This window comes from Pseudorca crassidens, chromosome 2 (assembly GCF_039906515.1).
Source record: "Pseudorca crassidens isolate mPseCra1 chromosome 2, mPseCra1.hap1, whole genome shotgun sequence".
Classification (NCBI taxonomy): Eukaryota; Metazoa; Chordata; class Mammalia; order Artiodactyla; family Delphinidae; genus Pseudorca; species Pseudorca crassidens.
This window is the reverse complement of record NC_090297.1, coordinates 127517864-127540058: the sequence shown is the minus strand read 5'-3', so window position 1 is coordinate 127540058 and position 22195 is coordinate 127517864. Positions and strand designations below refer to the sequence as shown.

The following is a 22195-nucleotide window of genomic DNA, read 5'->3' as shown; positions in this document are numbered from 1 at the left end:
CATGGCTGGGAATACACATAGGTTTGGGGGCTAGAAATTAATGTTCCCATTTATGGCCTCTATTCTCTCTGTGAAATCATTGCTGAAAGTGATGAGCAAAGCATCTTAAAAAGAGTGTTAAAAGTTTAACGTCACTATGGTGGAGAACACTGCAAGTCACTAACTAATGAGATGCTGAAGACAATGGGTATATTATGTGGCACTAATCCACACAGATAGAGGGTTGTCTCCAAGCTCTTCAGCAACCTGGGGGAAAGGGAGATAAAACACAAATAGTAAATTCGACCAGCCTTAGAGTTTTAACAGGTGGCAAAGTTAATCCAAGAAGAATTAAAGTAACAGATCAGAAAGTTAAAGGTAAATGTACTGCTTGTCAATTTATTGCCTCTCAGCTCCAAATTCAACCTGCTTGCCCACTCTGTGAAAATAATCCTGGGCCCTCTAAGTATTTTTCCTTTGCTGGCTGGCACCAAGTGAAGTTTTGTCAGGAGAGGCGGGGCCTGGAGAGACACTGAGGGAGGAAAAGGCAGACTAAAGCAGGCTACTGCAGTACAAGGCAGCCACTGTCCCCACCTTGAACAGTTTGCAGCAGAGTGTCTCCAAGGAGACACCTCCCCATGGACACCCTTTCCCTCCCAGCACAGAGGGCAGATTTCACTGCAGCATGACACTACGGCAACTTTTCTGCCACCCAGTGAGCCACATCCAGGCCCACTTTAAGGAAGTACCAGTCTTAGCCCTTGTCAGGGGCCCTCTTTCCTGCATGTTCCCCTAAAGGTGGTACCTTAGCATCTGCTCCTTACAGCTTCTACCCCTATATTCAGTTGTTCTCTTAACTTCTTACTAGCCAATCCCTCATTCCTCTAAGCCCATGTTATAGTTAATACATTTTTTAAAAATTTTATTTTATTTATTTATTTATTTTTGGCTATGTTGGGTCTTCACTGCTGCACGCAGGCTTTCTCTAGTTGCGGCGAGCGGGGGCTACTCTTCATTGCCATGTGCGGACTTCTCATTGTGGTGGCTTCTCTCATTGTGGAGCATGGGCTCTAGGCACGGGGGCTTCAGTAGTTGTGGCACGCGGGCTCAGTAGTTGTGGCTCACGGGCTCTAGAGCACAGGCTCAGTAGTTGTGGCACACGAGCTTAGTTGCTCTGCGGCATGTGGGATCTTCCCGGACCAGAGATCGAACCCGTGTTCCCTGCATTGGCAGGTGGATTCTCAACCACTGTGCCACTGGGGTAGCCCTTAATACATTTTTATAGTAACTGTTCCCTGTTCAAACTGCTGTGTGGTTTCTCTCTTCTGGTTGGACCCAGACTGATACAATGGTCAGGAAATATAATAAAATCTGAAAGAGACAGGTAGCTAAGAAAAAAAAAAAAAAGAAGCCAAAGGTCTGAAGGTCTCTTTGAGTTTAAAGACTGGTTATAGGGAGAGTAAAGGAGTGAGAGAGCTGGAAGGGTTGGACCCTGTGGCAGAATTTAGGTATAGAGAAGAACTGCTCTCTCCCTTCCTCCTCCCCAGCACCTTTCACACCTCACTCATAAAGTAGGAACTTCCACCAACATTTCTTCTCCCTTGAGAAAGTACTACAGGAGAAACCCTTGTCATTTTCGTCACCTCGCAGGAAAGAAAAAAAAAAAAAGAGAAGACAAAAGAAGACCTGTGAGCCCCTGACCTGTGTTGGCTCACAGCTCTCTGCTTCGTGGAGCAGGTGCACTCCATCACTGCTCACTGTAGAGGCCCGTAGGTGTGAGGTTAGCCAAAAAACTCTGTGCTCCTTCTGGGTGCACATCTCACTCTCTCCGCCACTGTGGACTCTGAAGTTAATGGCTGGAAGAGGAAGTAATGGGAGATTCCCACTTCAGCAGGAAATCCCAGCCATGTTTTCCAATCTAGATTTATCAGCAGCAAAGCAGATACTAAATTTCAATTCTCCTTTAAGCTTTCCTACTAATTTTCCAACTGACTTAAAAGCTAAAAGAGGGTAGAAGGGGGTAATCAGTGCTCTGAAAACCCTAGATTTAGAGTTTTAAATTTCTGAAGAATCTTTTGGTAGAACATTTGTCCACCATGACAGGGACTGGAAGAGGTCACAAGTAGTGTGATGCTAGTGTGGAATGAATGGAGAACCACTGCAGTCAAAGATCTCCAAGAGCAGCAGCTGCTGGGTGTTGGACATGACCTCTACTGAAGTCATCCAAGTTGAAGGTGAATTTAGGATGGAGAGGAAAAATGTAAGCCAAGTTCTAAATATCTTGATGAATACAAGGCAGTGACCAGGACCTGATGGTGACAGTGAATAGAAGAGAGAAGGGTGGCAGAGCTGGTAACACCCGGGCCTTAATGGAAGACTTTTTATAGGAAGGTGAAGGAATAATGTTTGGAAGGCACAAATGGAGAAGTACACAAATGTCATGCCTGATCCAGGCCCTAAGATTCTTTGAGTTTGGGCCAATAAATATCCTTCAGTGAAGGGAGCTGAAGGGTAAACAATAATCTCAGGGAGAAAGCTAGGTTTTATTCAAGGCAACATATAAAATGTTTTGAGAAGACAGTACAAATATACAACCACCACTGGTCTAGAGAGCTTAATGGAAAAGGAGTTTCAAAGGGTGGAAAGCAAAGAATAAAAGCCAAAAAGTGTCCAGGAAGAAGCAGGAAGAAGCTGTCTCGTCCTATGCCATCGGCACCAACTGTTGGTTTTCCAGTAAGCTGGATACAATGGGAAGTGATAAAAAAAAAAAAAAAAGATTCATACATACCATAAACACTTTATATAACTTAAAACATAAATGTACACACATGTGCCAATCTTTTGATGTGAGGCCAAGGCCTGTTCTCTGCATATGGATCTGCTGATTGGAGTTATGCGTCTTCTGTCTTACATAAACCACATCCTTCATCTGTGATTTCCAGTTTTGCTTTCTTTAAAGTGGAGGGGAAACATAAAGACACTCGGGAAATCATCTGAATGCAGAGCCCATCTAGATTTTTATCACCGCCCCCCCCATATACTTTTAGCCTTGTCCTACCTACACGTAATCAATTGCAAAGCTTTTGTAGCTAACCTTTATTAAGTCATTCCAAAGCTGGATTTTTATGGAAACAAAATTCAAAGTCTTTCCTGCATTTGATCAATTTATTTACTCTTCACTTAACCTACATAATTAAAATAAGAAGGAAAACTGGCTAAACAGGTTTGAGGACAAACACAGCACAACTGGCCATTGGAAAGAAGACCACTTAACTGGTGGAAGCAGGAATGCATGGGCAACCTAAAGAGAAGCTTTTGGCTGAAGAAGACATCTATGTGCTGAGGGCGGCAATCCATGTGATTAAATAGAGAATGCAGTTTCAGTTAGTTCAGCAAGTCAGTTAAGAGGAGGCCAATATACAGGTGACAAGACTAACTGTATTTTGAGGTATAGGCAAGGACAGGAGGGATGTGAAGTATTATTAAATGGCTTCAAGTTTCCAAATGAAGAGCTGGCATAAAGACATTTTTTTCTTCCCCATGTGCATTCTTTTCCCTTTCCTCAGTCCCTTAATGCCTATGGCGTTTTCCTATTTTAGAGAAGAGAAAATAGAACTTTAAGGAATAAGGTAGAAGAATAGTAAGAAGTCTAGAGAAGGGATCTGAAGCTCCAGAGCCACTTCTGGGCCCCAAGCTAGTTCCACCTAACTCCTTTTCTTTTAGCATTGACAATCCTGAATTCCTAAATTTAGATTCCTTTCCTCTTTCACTACTTATATCTTTCCTTCATCTGAGTTTTTCTGTAAGGTAACTGGGAACCAACACTCATACTCATTCTCTCTTTCTTCTCACTGGTTTTTCAGGAATGTTACTCATAGTAAACATACAGAAAGGGAAGGGTAACAAAACTAACAAAATCGGAAGTATCTATACTTTCAAGAAATAATCAAAGTAACAATAGTAACTGCCACAGGGCTAGGCCTACCCTATCCTAACACCATCAGTAATTCCCTTCTTATATTTTCCAATACAGGGTACCCCTTTCATGTCCCTATGGAATGGATGGAATCCAGCACAATTCCTCCATGTTTCTCAGTGAAGAGCCCCCAGGTTGGGAAGTCTCTTGCCCACTACTCTCCATCAATAAATATTACAATAAATATTACAAGGTAGGGAATATTGGGTGCTACTAAAAATGGCCATTTATAGATTAACCACCATTTACTGAGCACTTACTATGTTTAATCAATGTGTTAAGTGCCTCATGGGTTTCAGGCATCATCTTGTTTAATCCTCACTGAGGTGATATCATCATCATTATCATCATCATCATCATCTCCATTTTACACAGAAATTAACAAAAATATAAAGATTAAGTATGATGCTCAAGGTCAGACAGCAAGTAAATAGCAGAGCCAGGATTTGAATCTAGATAACTGGACCTCAGAGGCTGGGCTCTTAACTACTATACCACAGTGCCCCTTCCCAGAACATCCAGGTTCAAGTGGAATTCATTTAAAATTTAGAAGAATTACCTTTTTGTTACAAACAATATCACTGATTCCTTTCCCCTAACAATTACTCCCATCCATGCATCACAGGAAAAATTGGTTTAGGGCATTCACTTAATTGTTCTAAAGTGATGTTTACCTGATTAAGACAACAACCCTATTTGGAATGGGGTGATAGAAGTCAATACGCCCATATATCATGAAAGCAATTCCCATTCAGTACTTTTCACAATCCTTCCCCTTGAGCAAACACACAACCTTCTATGACAAAGTGGAGAGTCAGGGAAAGAGAGGTATGTAGCAGGGTAGGAAAGATGGGTAAACCAAGTAGTTACTGGTTGCAAAGTTACATAATTCAAACTTACTTTCTTGGTACACTTCTTGACAGTGTTGATTAATTCTTGTATTACCAGATCTACACTCTTCAAGGAAGGCCCTTTCAGCTTTACAATTTGTTTTTTGACTATTGCTTCGAATGCCATGTCTGGAGTAAACAACCCTGTCCTGAACATAAGAAAGAAAGCAGCACATTAGATATTTTAAATTGAATGATATTCAATACTCTTTTTAAAAATGTTTTAATTGACATGCTACTTCAAGCATGCAAAAAGCCTAGTTTAAAAGTTACATAGTGATTTATTCTATCCACAATATCATTTGTAATAATATCCTTAATACATTCTATAGATGATTAACATTACCTAAAAACAGTTCCCAAAATGTTTTCAAGGCTCATAATGTGACCCTCAATATTTAATTGTCATTTGTCTCAACTCACTGGTTCACAGCAATACAAAGGAATGCTACAACAGAAATGGTGTCCTAAATTTACATTTCTATTTCTAAAGTATTCCAAAAGCAATCCTCTCTTCTCCTTCATGGAGCAGAAAATTATCTTCACTTTCTGAACACTGAAATAGTAGCATTCCTGGACTACACAACATATTCTTTCCAGGAGAGCTGTATTATAGTGAGCTCAGTGGTTCCCAGTTTGAGGTCCTGGGGTGCTGAAGGAAAAGGAAGGCAGTTAAGTGGAACTAGCTTAGAGCCCAGAATGCCTAAATTGTGAATTTACAAAAATGACAAACAATAACCAAAGTAGCAAGTATCTTTTCATTTGGATGGAATTAATTCAAATTGATGTCATAACAATGCTTTTCTCATGCTGTACAGAAGCACAGGAAAGCAGGTATGTGTATGCATGTGTGCGTGTTTCATAAAAAAGTAAAAAATGATTACTCATATTTAAACAAAAGGTCAATAGAGAAAAGCTACAATAAGAGGGATCCTGAGCCCTGACATATGCCATGCCCAAAGACGTGCAGGCTCCAGATGTTGGTGGTTGATCCTCCCCATCCTAGACCCTCCTCCCTCCCCCTTATTTGGTTACCTTCTTTTCCTGAAACACTCAGTCTTATGGTACCTCTTTTGGGAGAATTCTCTTTTTCTTTTTTTTTTTTTTTTTGCGTTACACGGGCCTCTCACTGTTGTGGCCTCTCCCGTTGCTGAGCACAGGCTCCGGACGCGCAGGCTCAGCGGCCATGGCTCACGGGCCCAGTCACTCCGCAGCATGTGGGATCTTCCCGAACCCGGGCATGAACCCGTGTCCCCTGCACCGGCAGGCGGACTCTCAACCACTGCGCCACCAGGGAAGCCCTGGGAGATTTCTTTAACACTTCCATTTTAGCAGCCTTATTCTATGTCCCTTCTTATTTACTTAGCACCCTGTGCCGACCTCCATTTCTAATTGTACTGTAGTAATCATATTATATTGTAATTGTAATTTCTCCACTTTGGATACAGAATAAAATCCACGTTGTTTAGTCTGACATTAAAAATTTTCCCCCGTCTGTCCCTAATCTTCCTTTGAGGTTATTTTCCTCCTTCCTTTCATGCATGCTATGTTTCAGCCAAACCAGACCATTTGCCTTTCCACAAACATATTCATACTAATATTTTATGTCTTTTCCTTCATGTATGATGTTCATTTCACCTTTCCCACAATTTCAGCCTGTCCAAATCCCACCTGTGCTTCAAAGACCAGACCAAAAATAACCACTTCCTACAGCTCGCCTCCTCCAGTCCTGCCGCTGACTAGGTCTTCCTTCTCTGAATCCCAGCGTCCTACTTTGCACTACAGTAGTCTGAGCACATATTTTAGTCCTGTTACTACACTGGTAGGGAGAGTCGTTATTGTCTTTATCTTTGTTTTCCCCACAAGGAGGGATCCCTTGCTCATCATTGGCACTCAGTGTTAGCAGAATGAAGAAGGACCATAAGGTGGGTCCCCAGTGGGCAAAGATGCTTTCTATTATTCAAATATCTAACAGAATCAGTTGGGAACAAAACTCTTCAAATTAAGTGTATTTAAGGGCATAAATAATCACACCATTAATATGTCTTATACTCAGGACATTGTGCACTTCTTATCATCTTATAGGCAAATGAACTCCAGAAAAATAGTAACAACCAATCTCTTCTGTTGGTATGCATGTAAATCAGAAATCTACAATCCTGAATTACTGAGCTTTTGCAGTTACATTCAACGAAAATGTAACTGGTAAGGAGTTTTAAAAGCCAAGTAAAACTACTGTATTTGATTAAGTAAAATACTTTATGACCCACCCCCCCCACAAAACGTAATTTGGTTCCACTGCATTTATCAGATCTGTATGTTCACATACTAGCTCTGCCCAGCTAAAGAGCAAGGCAGAGTTTCTGTACCAAATGTATTCTGGATTTGACGGACAGGGAATAGAATTAATAGGGAACTAGAAACCCTGTTGAAGGTTAAGAAAAAAACATTGGATGTGGTTATAGATGTTGTCTCCTTTTCACTTTGTGAATGCATATTTGCCCATACTATTTGAGACTTGTAGAGGAGATTTTCTAAATTTTGTAAGGATAGATACTTCAAATGTCATAACTCCTTTGGAAAATCACCCATCACATGCACACTCAGGGTCAAGTTTTGCTCTCTCAGCCTCTGTTTCCAAAATAGTCTAAAGTTGGCCCTATTGCAAAAGCTGAGATACAACCGGCCAATGGACTGGGGATCCCTCCTTCATGTAAGATGATCATGAAGTAGGCAACCTGTTTTCTTACCTTGAATTCAGGGTGCCTCAGTTTAACATATGCTCCATTACATTGTATTTAGCCCTCTATACATGAACTCAAGAAATGTATGTTTTAAATCCATTTTTTTAATCAATTATTTTTATCAATTCATTTATTTTTTATCATTTATTTCTGTAATGAAAGTAAATGAAAATAATCCCACTTCATACAAGGGTGAATTCAGGTACAAGTTCTCCTCCCAGCCTCATGTCCCTCCGCTCTCCTGTCTACATTCCTAACTCCAGTCCAAATGTATGGCTTCCTGCTCCACGAATACGTGCTGCCTTTTGCCACCTCCATGCCTTTGCTCACATTACTCCCTCCACTTTAAGCCCCCTGTTTCTCCTCCAGCCTCAACAACCTCCCTCCTCTCACACCTCATTGCATTGCCACCTACCCCATACACACACAAACAGACACACACACACACACAAGCACATGTATCCACACAGACACCTTTGCTTGCTGAAATCATTCTTGTTCGCAAAACAGGCAAGGTGTGACTCTAAGGCAACCACCTTCATTAATCTTTCCCAATCTTGCTCCATAAATCCAGCCAAAATTAATCTATTTGGTCTCTGTGTAAGTAATGATCACTTATGAGCAAGTCTGGCCTCTGTCCCTGAAATACAGAGCCCTGAAGAACAAGGTCTTGTTCATCAGTAAATCCCTGATTGTTCAGAGCACAGTGCTGTGAGGGCAGAAAGGGTTTTTGTTTTTTTAATTGTAAACAGACAGTATGCCAATAATAGAAATTACCATTGAATCCAAACGAGGATTTCCTATTTCTTACTCCCACCTCTATAATCTACTCTGCTCAGATGATGAAAAGGCTACTTCACTAGCCATTCATAAACATTAACTTTTTTTAGTAGCTTGAACTGAAGACAAGGAAAATGTGAAGCACTTGCCTGATACCATGTATGTTTTTGATTGCATAGCTTATTTCTCTTCGCAGTTCTTTCTCATTGAACTCCATCTGCAGATGCAAAATGAGCCACAGTTATGACAATTCCTTTGAATAATAATATCGTTGAATATTAAAAAATGAGAATAACTTGACTCCATTATTAATAAAGACTCATGTCTTTCCTAACCTAAACCCAGATGGTCAAAACATCTGTTTATATAAAGTTCAAGGCAACACACACAGAACATTAGGGATTTCTGGGAGTTTTAGTGTAGCGGATTTTAACTCTATTATAGATAAGGAGTGCTGTGCATAAAGGATGACTTCTGGACATAAATCTGGCTATTCATTTGAATATATAATTCTTCATTCTTTTGCTGAATATAGTAAATGTATTCATACATGAATGCATAAATAAGAGTGTCACCTGACGTACAATAGCAGTCCAGCTGTGCTGAGATTAACAATGGCTGTCTTTTCTCCCTGGCCATTTTAACCACCTGAGTTCAAAGCCTCTTTAAAAGAGGAAATTAATAATATTTTGCCAATCCAACACAGGATAGAATACTGTATAAAAATTTCCCATAAGTTCTAGGTATCTTAAATTTACTTGGAAGTAGGATCAAAGAGTCATAGAGCTTAGACCTGGAAGGGACATCAAGAGAACATTTGATTCAGCCCCTAACTTTTGAGATTTGGCCTCTCCAGCCTCATTATCTGTCCATTTTCCCCCTCACACTTTATGCCATAGAGCAATGAACTGCTTTAGTTCCACAGCTCAGCCTTTACCATTCCTCCCTTTCTGTCTGGAACAACCTCTCCCTCGACTAATCCCACCTCTTCCTGCTTAACTAGCTACTCATCCTTCTTAAGTCAGCTCAGAAGCCAGGCTCCTTTACACAGTCAGGCTGGGATTCATGTCTGTGGGCCTTGTTTCCATAGCACCCTGTGGTGAAGTTTGTCACTTTACCTAGCACATTTTAATGAAATTGTCTATTTACCCATCTGCCTCCTACATCAAGAAATAAGCACCCGCCTCTGTATGTGAGGCAAGTAACATAGTCCCTAAAACTACCTAGCTGCCTATTGGGCATTTCAAACTGAACATAACCAAAACAAAACTCTTGATTCATACTTCCACACTGAACTTTTCCTCAGTTCCCCTCATCTGATGGGCACTAACACTTGCTCAATTGTGCCAGCCAAAACCTTGGGAGTCATCTTGAATCTTCTCTTTTTTGCATCTCCCATATCAATCCAACCCCCATTGACTCTACCTCCAAAATCACAAATCCATCCACTTCTCTCAAGCCTCTCTTCTGAGGCATTTTTACTATTAAGCTAAAGAAGTTTAAGTTTCAGGACTTCTCCCTTGCATAAGCTCCTTCCAAGACATGTGTCTGTGTTTATAATTTTGTATTCTTCTCCTTCAAGGGTTCCCCAAAATTGTATAGGCTTCAGGCCCCACAGAAAATGGATCCACCCCTGCTCTGGCCCTACTGTTTAACTCACCTTGTCTCCCTCAGTCCACTCTTGCCCCTTAACAATCCAACCCACACAGTGTTCTTTTAAAATCACCAGCCAAATCCTTAAAACTCTCCCTTAACTTTCCATTGTTAAATGTAAACACTTCACAGCAACACAGAAAGCCCTGTGTAAACTGGGCACTTCCTTCCTCTGAATTCATTTTCTTCCCCCCGACCCATTCATCAGCTCTACCCCAGCCTCAGCTGTTCCTCACCTGCTATACAGGTGCTTGTTCTAGGGCTTTGTCCTTGGCTTCCTGCCTTGAACAACCTTCTTCTTCCAGATACTTACAGGTAGCCTCTTCATGCCATTCAGGTCATGCTTTAAAGGCCCCGTAGTCAGAGAGACCTTGTCTGAATATTCCATCAAAACTGGCTTAGCCAATGGGGAACTACGGATAATTGTTTCCTGGTAGTGCCTGAGTTATCTACCAAGTTTTATCATTTGTATTTTTTACAAAATGTTAATTCCAATGTGCTTACACTTATATTCTACTTTTTTAATTACGTTCTTATGTGAACAGTTTCTGATTATTAGTCTTTAATTTTTTTCATCTTATATAATCCAATAAATTGATATTCCATAAAAAAATTTTAAATAAATGTTAGCTCTTATGCTTGACCAAAAAAAAAGTGGCTTATGCAACTCCCCTTTCTCTCATATTATATTACATAATAATACTTGATACTTTTTTCCTTTTTTATTTGTTAATTTTCTGTCTTTTCCCACCAGACAGTATCTCTGTCTTGATCCCTGGCATGTAGACCACTGGTACACAGTAGGTACTCAAGAAATATTTTTAAATTAACTAGACAACAAATAAACCAATTAGTCATTGTTGAATTATTGAAATATCATTAGATCCCATTAAATAAAATCAGAACCATCAGTAAGAAAATAACTTCTCTCCTAAATCTCATTACCTGAGTATGGAGCCTTTGTTTAAAGAAAACCACTTACCACTCATATAACATTTGATGAAAAGTTATGTAGAACAGAATACAGAAATGAAATGAAACAAAAGGAAAAATAACATTTGGTACAAACCTTTACTATCTCAAAAGGAAAACGTTCATGGAAAATACGATTGATTTTAGCACCCCCTGAGAGCTCCAGGGTATCTACTTGATCCCCTGACCCTTCAATTCTCTTCTCAAAGTCCACAGCGAATTGCTGAACCATCCTATAATTGTGAAAGAGAAATAAATTCAAGTTAAAGTTACAAGGTTTCGCATTTTTCATTTTAATTTGCTATGGTTAGCAATTCTTTTCCTGGTGTTCTTAGCGGCACCTACTGGCAGAATTAACATTGCACTCTATTCATTACTCAAAATGTAACTATATGAAATACACGTTACTAAGATTTATTTCAGACATTTAATTTAAAATATATATTTTAAAAGTAAGGAACCAAGATGGCGGAGTAGAAGGATGTGCTCTCACTCCCTCTTGCGAGAACACCAGAATCACAACTAGCTGCTGGACGATCATCGACAGGAAGACACTGGAACTCAGCTGAAAACATACCCCACCATCCAAAGACAAGGAAAAGCCACAAGGAGACGGTAGGAGGGGCGCAATCACAGTAAAATCAAATCCCATAATGGCTGGGTGGGTGACTCACAGACTGGAGAACATTTATACCACAGAAGTCCACCCACTGGAGTGAAGGTTCTGAGCCCCAAGTCAGGCTTCCCAACCTGGGGGTCCGGCAACAGGAGGAGGAATTCCTAGAGAATCAGACTTTGAAGCCTAGTGGGAATTGATTGCAGGACTTTGACAGGACTGGGGGAAACAGAGACTCCACTCTTGGAGGGCAAACACAAAGTACTGTGCACATCGGGGCCCAGGGGAAGGAGCACTGACCCCAGGGAAAACTGAACCAGACCTACCTGCTAATGTTGGAGGGGTCTCCTGCAGAGGTGGGGGGTGGCAGTGGCTCACTGTGGGGACAAGAACACTGGCAGCAGAAGTTCTTGGAAGGACTCCTTGGTGTGAGCCCTCCCAGAGTCTGTCATTAGCCCCACCAAGGAGCCCAGGTAGGCTCCAGTGTTGGGTTGCCTCAGGCCAAACAACTAACAGGGAGGAAACCCAGCCCCACCCATCAGCAGACAAGTGGATTAAAGTTTTACTGAGCTCTGCCCACCAGAGCAACAGCCAGCTCTACCCACCACCAGTCCCTCCCATCAAGTCTCTTAGATAGACTCATCCACCAGAGGGCAGACAGGAGAAGCAAGAAGAACTACAGTCCTGCAGCCTGTGGAACAAAAACCACATTCACAGAAAGATAGACAAGATGAAAAGGCAGAGGGCTATGTACCAGAGGAAGGAACAAGATAAAACCACAGAAAAACAACTAAATGAAGTGGAGATAGGCAACCTTCCATAAAAAGAATTCAGAATAATGATAGTGAAGATGATCCAGGACCTCGGAGAAAGAATGGAGGCAAAGATCGAGAAGAGGCAAGAAATGTTTAACAAAGACCTAGAAGAATGAAAGAACAAACAAACAGAGATGAACAATACAATAACTGAAATGAAAAATACACTAGAAGGAATCAATAGAGACTAACTGAGGCAGAAGAATGGATAAGTGACCTGGAAGACAGAATGGTGGAACTCACTGCTGTGAAACAGAATAAAGAAAAAAGGATGAAAAGAAATGAAGACAGACTAAGAGACCTCTGAGACAACATTAAATGCAACAACATTCATATTATAGGGATCCCAGAAGGAGAACAGAGAGAGGAAGGACCCAAGAAAATATGTGAAGAGATTACAGTCAAAAACTTCCCTAACGTGGGAAAGGAAATAGCCACACAAGTCCAGGAAGCGCAGCGAGTCCCATACAGGATAAACCAAAGGAGAAACACACTGAGACACATAGTAATCAAATTGACAAAAATTAAAGATAAAGAAAAATTATTGGAAGCAGCAAGGGAAAAAACGACAAATAACATACAAGGGAACTCCTGTAAGGTTAACAGTTGATTTCTCAGCAGAAACTCTACAAGCCAGAAGGGAGTGGTATGATATACTTAAAGTGATGAAAAGGAAGAACGTACAACCAAGATTACTCTACCCGGCAAGGATCTCACTCAGATTCGATGGGGAAATCAAAAGCTTTACAGACAAGCAAAGGCTAAGAGAATTCAGCACCACCAAACCGGCTTTACAACAAATGCTAATGGAACTTCTCTAAGTGGGAAATATAACAGAAGAAAAGGATCTACAAAAACAAACCAAAACAATTAAGAAAATGGTCATAGGAACATACATATGGATAATTACCTTAAACGTGAATGGATTAAATGCTCCACCGAAAACACACAGGCTTGCTGAATGGATACAAAAACAAGATCCATATATATGCTGTCTACAAGAGACTCACTTCAGACCTAGGGACACATACAGACTGTAAGTGAAGGGATGGAAAAAGATATTCTATGCAAATGGAAATCAAAAGAAAGCTGGAGTAGCTATACTCATATCAGATAACATAGACTTTATAATAAAGAATGTTACAAGAGACAAGGAAGGACACTACATAATGATCAAGGGATCAATCCAAGAAGAAGATATAACAATTATAAATATATATGCCCCCAACATAGGAGCATCTCAATACATAAGGCAACTGCTAACAGCTATAAAAGAGGAAATCAACACTAACACAATAATAGTGGGGGACTTTAACACCTCACTTACACCAACGGACAGATCATCCAGACATAAAATTAATAAGGAAACACAAGATTTAAATGACAAAATAGACCAGATAGATTCATTTGTATTTATAGGACATTCCATCCAAAAACAGCAGATTACACTTTCTTCTCAAGTGCGCATGGGACGTTCTCCAGGATAGATCATGTCTTACGTCACAAATCAATCCTCAGTAAATTTAAGAAAACTGAAATCATATCAAGCATCTCTTCGGACCACAACACTATGAGATTAGAAATGAATTACAGGGAAAAAAACGTAAAAAACACAAGCACATGGAGGCTAAAGAATACATTACTAAATAACAAAGAGATCACTGAAGAAATCAAACAGGAAATCAAAAACTACCTAGAGACAAATGACAATGAAAACACGACAATCCAAAACCTATGGGATGCAGCAAAAGCAGTTCTAAGAGGGAAGTTTATAGCTATACAAGCCTACCTCAAGAAACAAGAAAAATCTCAAGTAAACAATCTAAACTTACACCTAAAGGAACTACAGAAAGAAGAACAAACAAAACCTAAAGTTAGCAGAAGGAATCAAATCATAAACATCAGAGCAGAAATACATGAAATAGAAATAAAGAAAACAATAGCAAAGATCAATAAAACTAAAGGCTGGTTCTTTGAGAAGATAGACAAAATTGAGAAACCATTAACCAGACTCATCTAGAAAAAGAGGGAGAGTACTCAGATCAATAAAATTAGAAATGAAAAAGGAGAAGTTACAACAGACACCACAGAAATACAAAGCATCCTAAGAGAATACTACAAGCAACTCTATGCCAATAAAATGGACAACCTGGAAGAAATGGACAAATTCTTAGAAAGGTATAACCTTCCAAGACTTCCAAGAAGAAACAGAAAATATGAACAGACCAATCACAAGCAATGAAATTGAAACTGTGATTAAAAATTTTCCAACAAACGGAAGTCCAGGACCAGATGGCTTCACAGGTAAATTCTATCAAACATTTTGAGAAGAGCTAACACCCAACCTTCCCAAACGCTTCCAAAATACAGAAGAGGAAGGAACACTCCCAAACTCATTCTCTGAGGCCACCATCACCCTGACACCAAAACAGGACAAAGATACTACAAAAAAAGAAAATTACAGACCAATATCACTAATGAATATAGATGCAAAAATCCTCAACAAGGGCTTCCCTGGTGGTGCAGTGGTTGAGAGTCCGCCTGGCGATGCAGGGGACACAGGTTCGTGCCCCGGTCCGGGAAGATCCCACATGCCGCGGAGTGGCTAGGCCCGTGAGCCATGGCCACTGAGCCTGCGCGTCCAGAGCCTGTGCTCCGCAATGGGAGAGGCTTCAACAGTGAGAGGCCCCCGTACCGCAAAAAAAAAACAATCCTCAACAAAATACTAGCAAGCAGAATACAACAACACATGGAAAGGATCATACACCATGATCAAGTGGGATTTATCCCAGGAAAACAATGATTCTTCAATATATGCAAATCAATCAATGTGATACACCATATTAACAAATAGAAGAATAAAAACCATATGATCATCTCAATAGATGCAGAAAAAGCTTTTGACGAAATTCAACACCCATTTATGATAAACACTCTCCAGAAAGTGGGCATAGAGGGAACCTACCTCAATATAATAAAGGCCACATACGACAAACCCACAGGAAACATCATTCTCAGTGGTGAAAAATGAAAGCATTTCTTCTAAGATCAGGAAAGAGACAAGGATGTCCACTCTCACCACCTTTATTCAACATAGTTTTGGAAGTCCTAGCCACGGCAACCAGAGAAGAAATAAAAGGAATACAAATTGGAAAAGAAAAAGTAAAACTCTCACTGTTTGCAGATGACATGATACTATATATAGAGAATCCTAAAAATGCCACCAGAAAACTACTAGAGCTAATCAATGAATTTGGTAAAGTTGCAGGATACAAAATTAATGCACAGAAGTCTCTTGCATTCCTATACACTAATGATGAAAAATCTGAAAAAGAAATTATGGAAACACTCCCATTTACCGTTGCAACAAAATGAATAAAATACTTAGGAATAAACCTACTTAGGGAGACAAAAGACCTGTATGCAGAAAACTATAAGACACTGCTGAAAGAAATTAAACATGATACCAACAGATGGAGAGATATACAATGTTCTTGGATTGGAAGAATCAATATTATGAAAATGACTATACTACCCAAAGCAATCTACAGATTCAATGCAATCCCTATCAAATTACCAATGGCATGTTTTACAGAACTAGAACAAATCATCTCAAAATTTGTATGGAGACACAAAAGACCCCAAATAGCACAAGCAGTCTTGAGGGGAAAAAACGGAGCTGGAGGAATCAGGCTCCCTGACTTCAAACTATACTACAAAGCTACAGTAATCAAGACAATATGGTACTGGCACAAAAACAGAAATATAGATCAATGGAACAGGATAGAAAGCCCAGAGATATACCCACGCACTTATGGTCAACTAATCTATGACAAAGGAGGCAAAGATATATAATGGAGAAAAGACAGTCTCTTCAATAAGTGGTGCTGGGAAAACTGGACAGCTACATATAAAAGAATGAAATTAGAACACTCCCTAACACCATACACAAAAATAAACTCAAAATGGATTCGAGACCTAAATGTAAGTCCAGACACTATAAAAATGTTTGAGGAAAACATAGGAAGAACACTCTTTGACGTAAATCATAGCAAGATCTTTTTTGATCCACCTCTTAGAGTAATGGAAATAAAAACAAAAATAAACAAATGGGACCTAATGAAACTTCAAAGCTTTTGCACAGCAAAGGAAACCATAAACAAGACGAAAAGACAACCCTCAGAATGGGAGAAAATATTCGCAAACGAATCAACAAAGGATTAATCTCCAAAATATATAAACAGCTCATGCAGCTCAATATTAAAAAAAAAAAAATCCTAATCCAAAAATGGGCAGAAGACCTAAATAGACATTTCTCCAAAGAAGACATACAGATGGCCAAGAGGCACATGAAAAGCTGCTCAACATCACTAATTATTAGAGAAATGCAAATCAAAACTACAATGAGGTATCACCTCACACCAGTTAGGATGGGCATCATCAGAAAATCTACAAACAACAAATGCTGGAGAGGGTGTGGAGAAAAGGGAACCCTCTTGCACTGTTGGTGGGAATGTAAATGGATACAGCCACTATGGAGAACAGTATGGAGGTTCCTTAAAAATCTAAAAATAGGATTACCATATGACCCAGCAATCCCACTACTGGGCATATACCCAGAGAAAACCATAATTCAAAAAGACACATGCAGGGGCTTCCCTGGTGGCGCAGTGGTTGAGAGTCCGCCTGCCGATGCAGGGGGCGCGGGTTCGTGCCCCGGTCCGGGAGGATCCCGCATGCCGCGGAGCGGCTGGGCCCGTGAGCCATGGCCGCTGAGCCTGCGCGTCCGGAGCCTGTACTCCGCAACGGGAGAGGTCACAACAGTGAGAGGCCCGCGTACCGCAAAAAAAAAAAAAAAAAAGACACATGCACCCCAATGTTCATTACAGCACTATTTACAATAGCTGGGTCGTGGAAGCAACCTAAATGCCCATCGACAGATGAATGGATAAGGATGTTGTGGTACATATATACAGTGGAGTATTACTCAGACATAAAAAGGAACAAAACTGAGTCATTTGTTGAGACGTGGATGGATCTAGAGACTGTCATACAGAGTGAAGTAAGTCAGAAAGAGAAAAACAAATATTATATATTAATGCATGTATGTGGAACCTAGAAAAATGGTACAGATGAACCGGTTTGCAGGGTAGAAGTTGAGACACAGATGTAGAGAACAAATGTATGGACACCAAAGGGGGAAACCGCAGTGGGGTGGGGATGGTGGTGTGCTGAATTGGGCGATTGGGATTGACATGTACACACTGATGTGTATAAAATTGATGACTAATAAGAACCTGCAGTATAAACAAACAAAGCAAACAAACAAACAGAACAACTAATACTAAACTTTCTTTGGGTTATTTGTATGGAAATATGTTAATATAAATGTTTCAGACATTACGTGAAATTTCTAAAACAACAACAAACAACAACAACAAAAAACCCTCTAGGATCCACCCACCTCTGTTACTTTTTTCATTAAGGTCTCTTGATTCCAGGTTTGAACTACACTCTTTTTAAAAAAATTATTCTATTGAAGTATAGTTGAGTTACAATGTTGTGTTAATTTCTGCTGTACAGCAAAGTGATTCAGTTATACATATATACACATTCTTTTTCATATTCTTTTCTATTATGGTTTATCACAAGATATTTAATATAGTTTCCTGTGCCAACTACACTCTTTAGAGTTCATCAAACAGTACCACAATTGTCTAGCGCCTGTCTCTGGTCCCCTCCTCTTAATTTCCCTGTCTGAGCATAGATCCGGAAGAGACCTTCCTTTTTCTTCCCCATCTTTCTGCTTTCCCCATCCTAAGTCCCCACACGCTCAGGTGCAGGTACTTGGCCCATGACATTGCCCTTTCCCTTTCTCTCCGCCAAAAACTCCTGGGGTTCCTTGGCTCTGATTCTACACTGCAGTGACTCACTCTCCTTTTCTATTTAAAGTTCAGTTTCTTTATCATGGCTTTGAGTTCCCTTCTCCCTTTTAGGTCCTGAAGTGCCTCCCCAGCTTCATCTCCCACCCCTCCAGTCTACACTACAACTGCTCCACCCTTCCATCCACCTGACTGTTCCCAGGCATTCTCCACTCATGCATTTTTCCTTGTCTTTGCTCTGGCTGTCCTCTGCCTTCAGTGTCCTTTTTACCATCCTTTACCCATGGAAATTCTACTTCTTCTTAAAGCTTTGCTGAGTTCTAACAGCCCTTCCTCTGTAAAGCTTTCCCTGCTTCCCCAGTTAGAACAAATCAGAACTGACTGCAGTTCCCCACTCTGCTTTTATTTTCCAGTGCTACCTGCTCAGGATATCTTTCTTCATGAAAAAGTTATCATATTATGTAGGTAAGGACTGGATTCTCAGCAAGGTATCACATTGGAAAACAATTGCTAAATTATTTGATCCAAGGTGTTAATTAGCTGATAAAGTTTAACTTACAAATATAGGAGGCAGGTAATTACAGTAGACAGACTATATCATTGAGAGTCATGAGACCTGGATTGAATCTCAGCTCTGATTCCTCCCTTTATCCCTCCCTACCTCCCTTTCTTCCTTCCCAAAATGAGGTTGGCAAAGTAAACACCAGCCAGGTCATGCAGGGCCTTGCAGCCCATGCTAACTGTAAACAGAAATCATTAAAAGATCCTAAGGAGAGGATTGAGAAGATCAGGTTTTTGCTTTGGAGGGATTTTTGGTTTGTTTGTTTTTGTAAAACATACATAACATTTACCATTTTTATTATTTGTAGGTGTATATTTCAGTGGCATTAAGTACATTCACATTGTTGTGAAACTATCACCACCATCCATCTCCAGAACTTTTTCACCTTCCTAAAGTGAGATTTGGTATCTATTAAAAAATAACTCCGGGCTTCCCTGGTGGCGCAGTGGTTGAGAGTCCGCCTGCCGATGCAGGGGACACAGGTTCGTGCCCCGGTCCGGGAAGATCCCACATGCCGCGGAGCAGCTGGGCCCGTGAGCCATGGCTGCTGAGCCTGTGCGTCCAGAGCCTGTGCTCCCCAGCGGGAGAGGGCACAGCAGTGAGAGGCCCGCGTACAGCAAAAAAAAATAAAATAAAATAACTCCCCATTCTCCTCTCCCCCTACCCCTGGCAACCACCATTCTACTTTCTGTCTCTATGAATTTGACTCTTCTAGGTACCTCATATGAATGGAATCATACAGTATTTGTCCTTTTGTGTCTGGCTTATTTCACTCAGCATAATATCTTTAAGGTTCATCACGTTGTAGCATGTGTCAGAATTTCCTTCATTTTTAGGGCTGAAGCATACTCCATTGAATGTATATACAAAAAAACCCCTCATGTTTTGTTTATCCATTCATACATCAGTGAACATTTGTGTTGTTTCCATCTTTGGCTATTGTGAATAATGCTCCTATGAATGTACAAATACCTGTACAAGCCTTTGCTTTCAATTCTTTTGAATACATACCCCCAAGTAGAAAATAATAATAATAATTTTTAAATAATAATAAAATATATATTTTAAATATCTGTGTATTAAATGCATTCGCCCATTTAGCTGCAACCATAAAATGGTATTTTAAAATACTTAAATTAAGAATTAAATTTAAGCAATAAAACCTTATATATAATAGTCAAATGAGCCACAACTCCTGTGACATTACAATCACCTAGTGTTCCAACTGCTCCAGCTGAGCCCCCTCATACTTCATGAGCTACGCTCTTCCCTGGGCCCAGCATCACAGACCTCATTCTGCCAGAACAATATAAATTTCTAACTCCCCATCCATGCCCCTCTACAACTAGGTCTAGCCTTGTTTTCCAATGACTCCTCAGAATTTAATAAAATTACAACTCCTTACCCCATCACCTAAGATTCTCCGTGGTCTGGCCCTGGATGCCCCATCTCTTACTTCTCATCCCCACTCACCTTCCAAGCCAACCATGAAGAAGCTATTTGCAGTTCCCCACATGTACCAAATCTCTGTGCTTTTACACTTGTTTTCCTTTCTGATCTGCCTTGTGCTTCTTTGTCCGGCTAATTTTTATCTGTCCTTCAAGACTCAGTTCAAGCATTAGTTTTTACAGGAAACTTTTCATGATCCACAGCCCTATTCCCCACCACCACTCATTGCCACCCAGATGAAGGGCCCCTCCTTGGCTTTCTCACAATATTTTCAGCATAGCACTTAGCAGAGTACATCACCATCGTGCATCTATCAGTCTCTCTCCAAAGGGCAAGGACCATGCATTTTATTTATTTCCCCCTGCCTGGCATACGAGTGGTACTCCATAAGTTCAATGAAGGAATGAATTACCTTAAGGCAGTTGGTAAAAAAACAAAGAAATATATTATAGAGAAAAAATGACTACTTGTATTTGTGATTAGTAGGTTTAGAAACTCTAATTTTGACATACTGGAACACTTTCAAATTCAGAATCTGTTAGATTGGGAAAAAAATTCAAACCACCTAAAACCTGAACCTTTTATTCTCTTTCATCAAAATCATGGATGAATTATATTTAGGCCAGAAAACTTAGAATATAATTAGATGTAGCTATGTTCATGCATATGCTAATATTAATCTAACTTTAAACACCTGGAAAGGTATGAAACATTGGGTAACTTTAGAAAATTCACCTCCATTCCCCATATCCTACAACCCAGCCACCTGGCCCACTAGAACAAGCTGTACCGAAGTTCACACTATTCTCTTGACCTCCTTCTTCCACCTGACAAACTCCTCCCATACTTCGGGGTCTCATTCAAGTATCTTTTTCTCTGTGAATTCACACCCTTCCTCGCATGTAAGTGCTCTTTACCTGGGTTCCCTTAACATTTTATTCTTACCAGAAATGTAGCATTTAACAAATTTTAACACAGTTGTTTATATGTCTGTTTCCACTGCTCTACTGTGGCCACTTTTTGAGGGTTAAAATCTTATTCATTATTGAATTCCCAGTAGTTAGCACAGAGCCAGCCATCAAATAGGATACACAGAGATGAGAGCAAGGCAAGAAGGAAGTAATGAAGAAAGGGGGTGAGGGAGAAAGGCAGGAAGGAAGGAAAGAAGGAAAAAAGGAAAGAAGGAGCTGAATCAGCTCCCTAACAAGGGAAGAAACCAGCTGTGGAAAAGTGTAATCTGAGTCCAACAGAATTACAGAGGCAAGACCCAGTCTTTGCAAAGAGAATAGTTTCAGTTGGGTGTTAGGATGATGACCTAGTGCCTAAACAGAAATAGCTTTCCTTTCTCTGTAACTTAGAGAGTTTTTTATAGGAGCTTAATCAAAGCCAAGAATAAAAAGAAAAGATAAACTAGGAAAGAGATGAATCCAAGAATAAAATTCTTTCCTCCGTATGATCTTATTATTTTTTTTAATGGAGGAATATAAGATAATGCATTTAATATGTTACTTAATTTGAATATTTAGAAACTTCCCCACAAACAAAAGGAATTATGTTGTGTATTTTAAATGCCAGATTAAGGGTATTTTGATTACAGGATTGCAGAGGGAGAAAGGGGCCATAAGAAGTGGCAAGCATCATCTTTAGAGATGGACTTCAGATGTCCTGGAATGTAAGCTGGTCAGTGGGGGTCTTTTGGTGGAGAGAGAGGCAATTTGAGGCACAGGGATAAAAGAATAGATGAGGCTGAAAGGGGATGAAAGAAGGAATGAGGATAAAAGACATAAGGGGCTGGCAATTCTCCAACAACTCTGCTATCCTAACCCAAGAACCCTCAGGGATAAATCTAATAACCCAAGGATAAGATGGGAAGATCA

General features: G+C 40.1%; 1 protein-coding gene across 9 annotated transcripts in view; it reads right to left on the bottom strand.

Annotated features, from left to right (window-relative positions):
* Positions 1-22195, bottom strand: part of DNM3 (dynamin 3) — a 570760-nt gene that overhangs the window by 344369 nt on the left and 204196 nt on the right. For all 9 annotated transcript variants that reach the window (XM_067728647.1, XM_067728651.1, XM_067728648.1 and 6 more), the window contains exons 8-10: positions 11092-11227; positions 8519-8586; positions 4856-4994 (exon numbers count right to left, since the gene is read on the bottom strand). In XM_067728647.1, coding sequence (XP_067584748.1) covers positions 4856-4994; positions 8519-8586; positions 11092-11227 — 343 coding nt within the window. The remainder of the gene's footprint in view (positions 1-4855; positions 4995-8518; positions 8587-11091; positions 11228-22195) is intronic.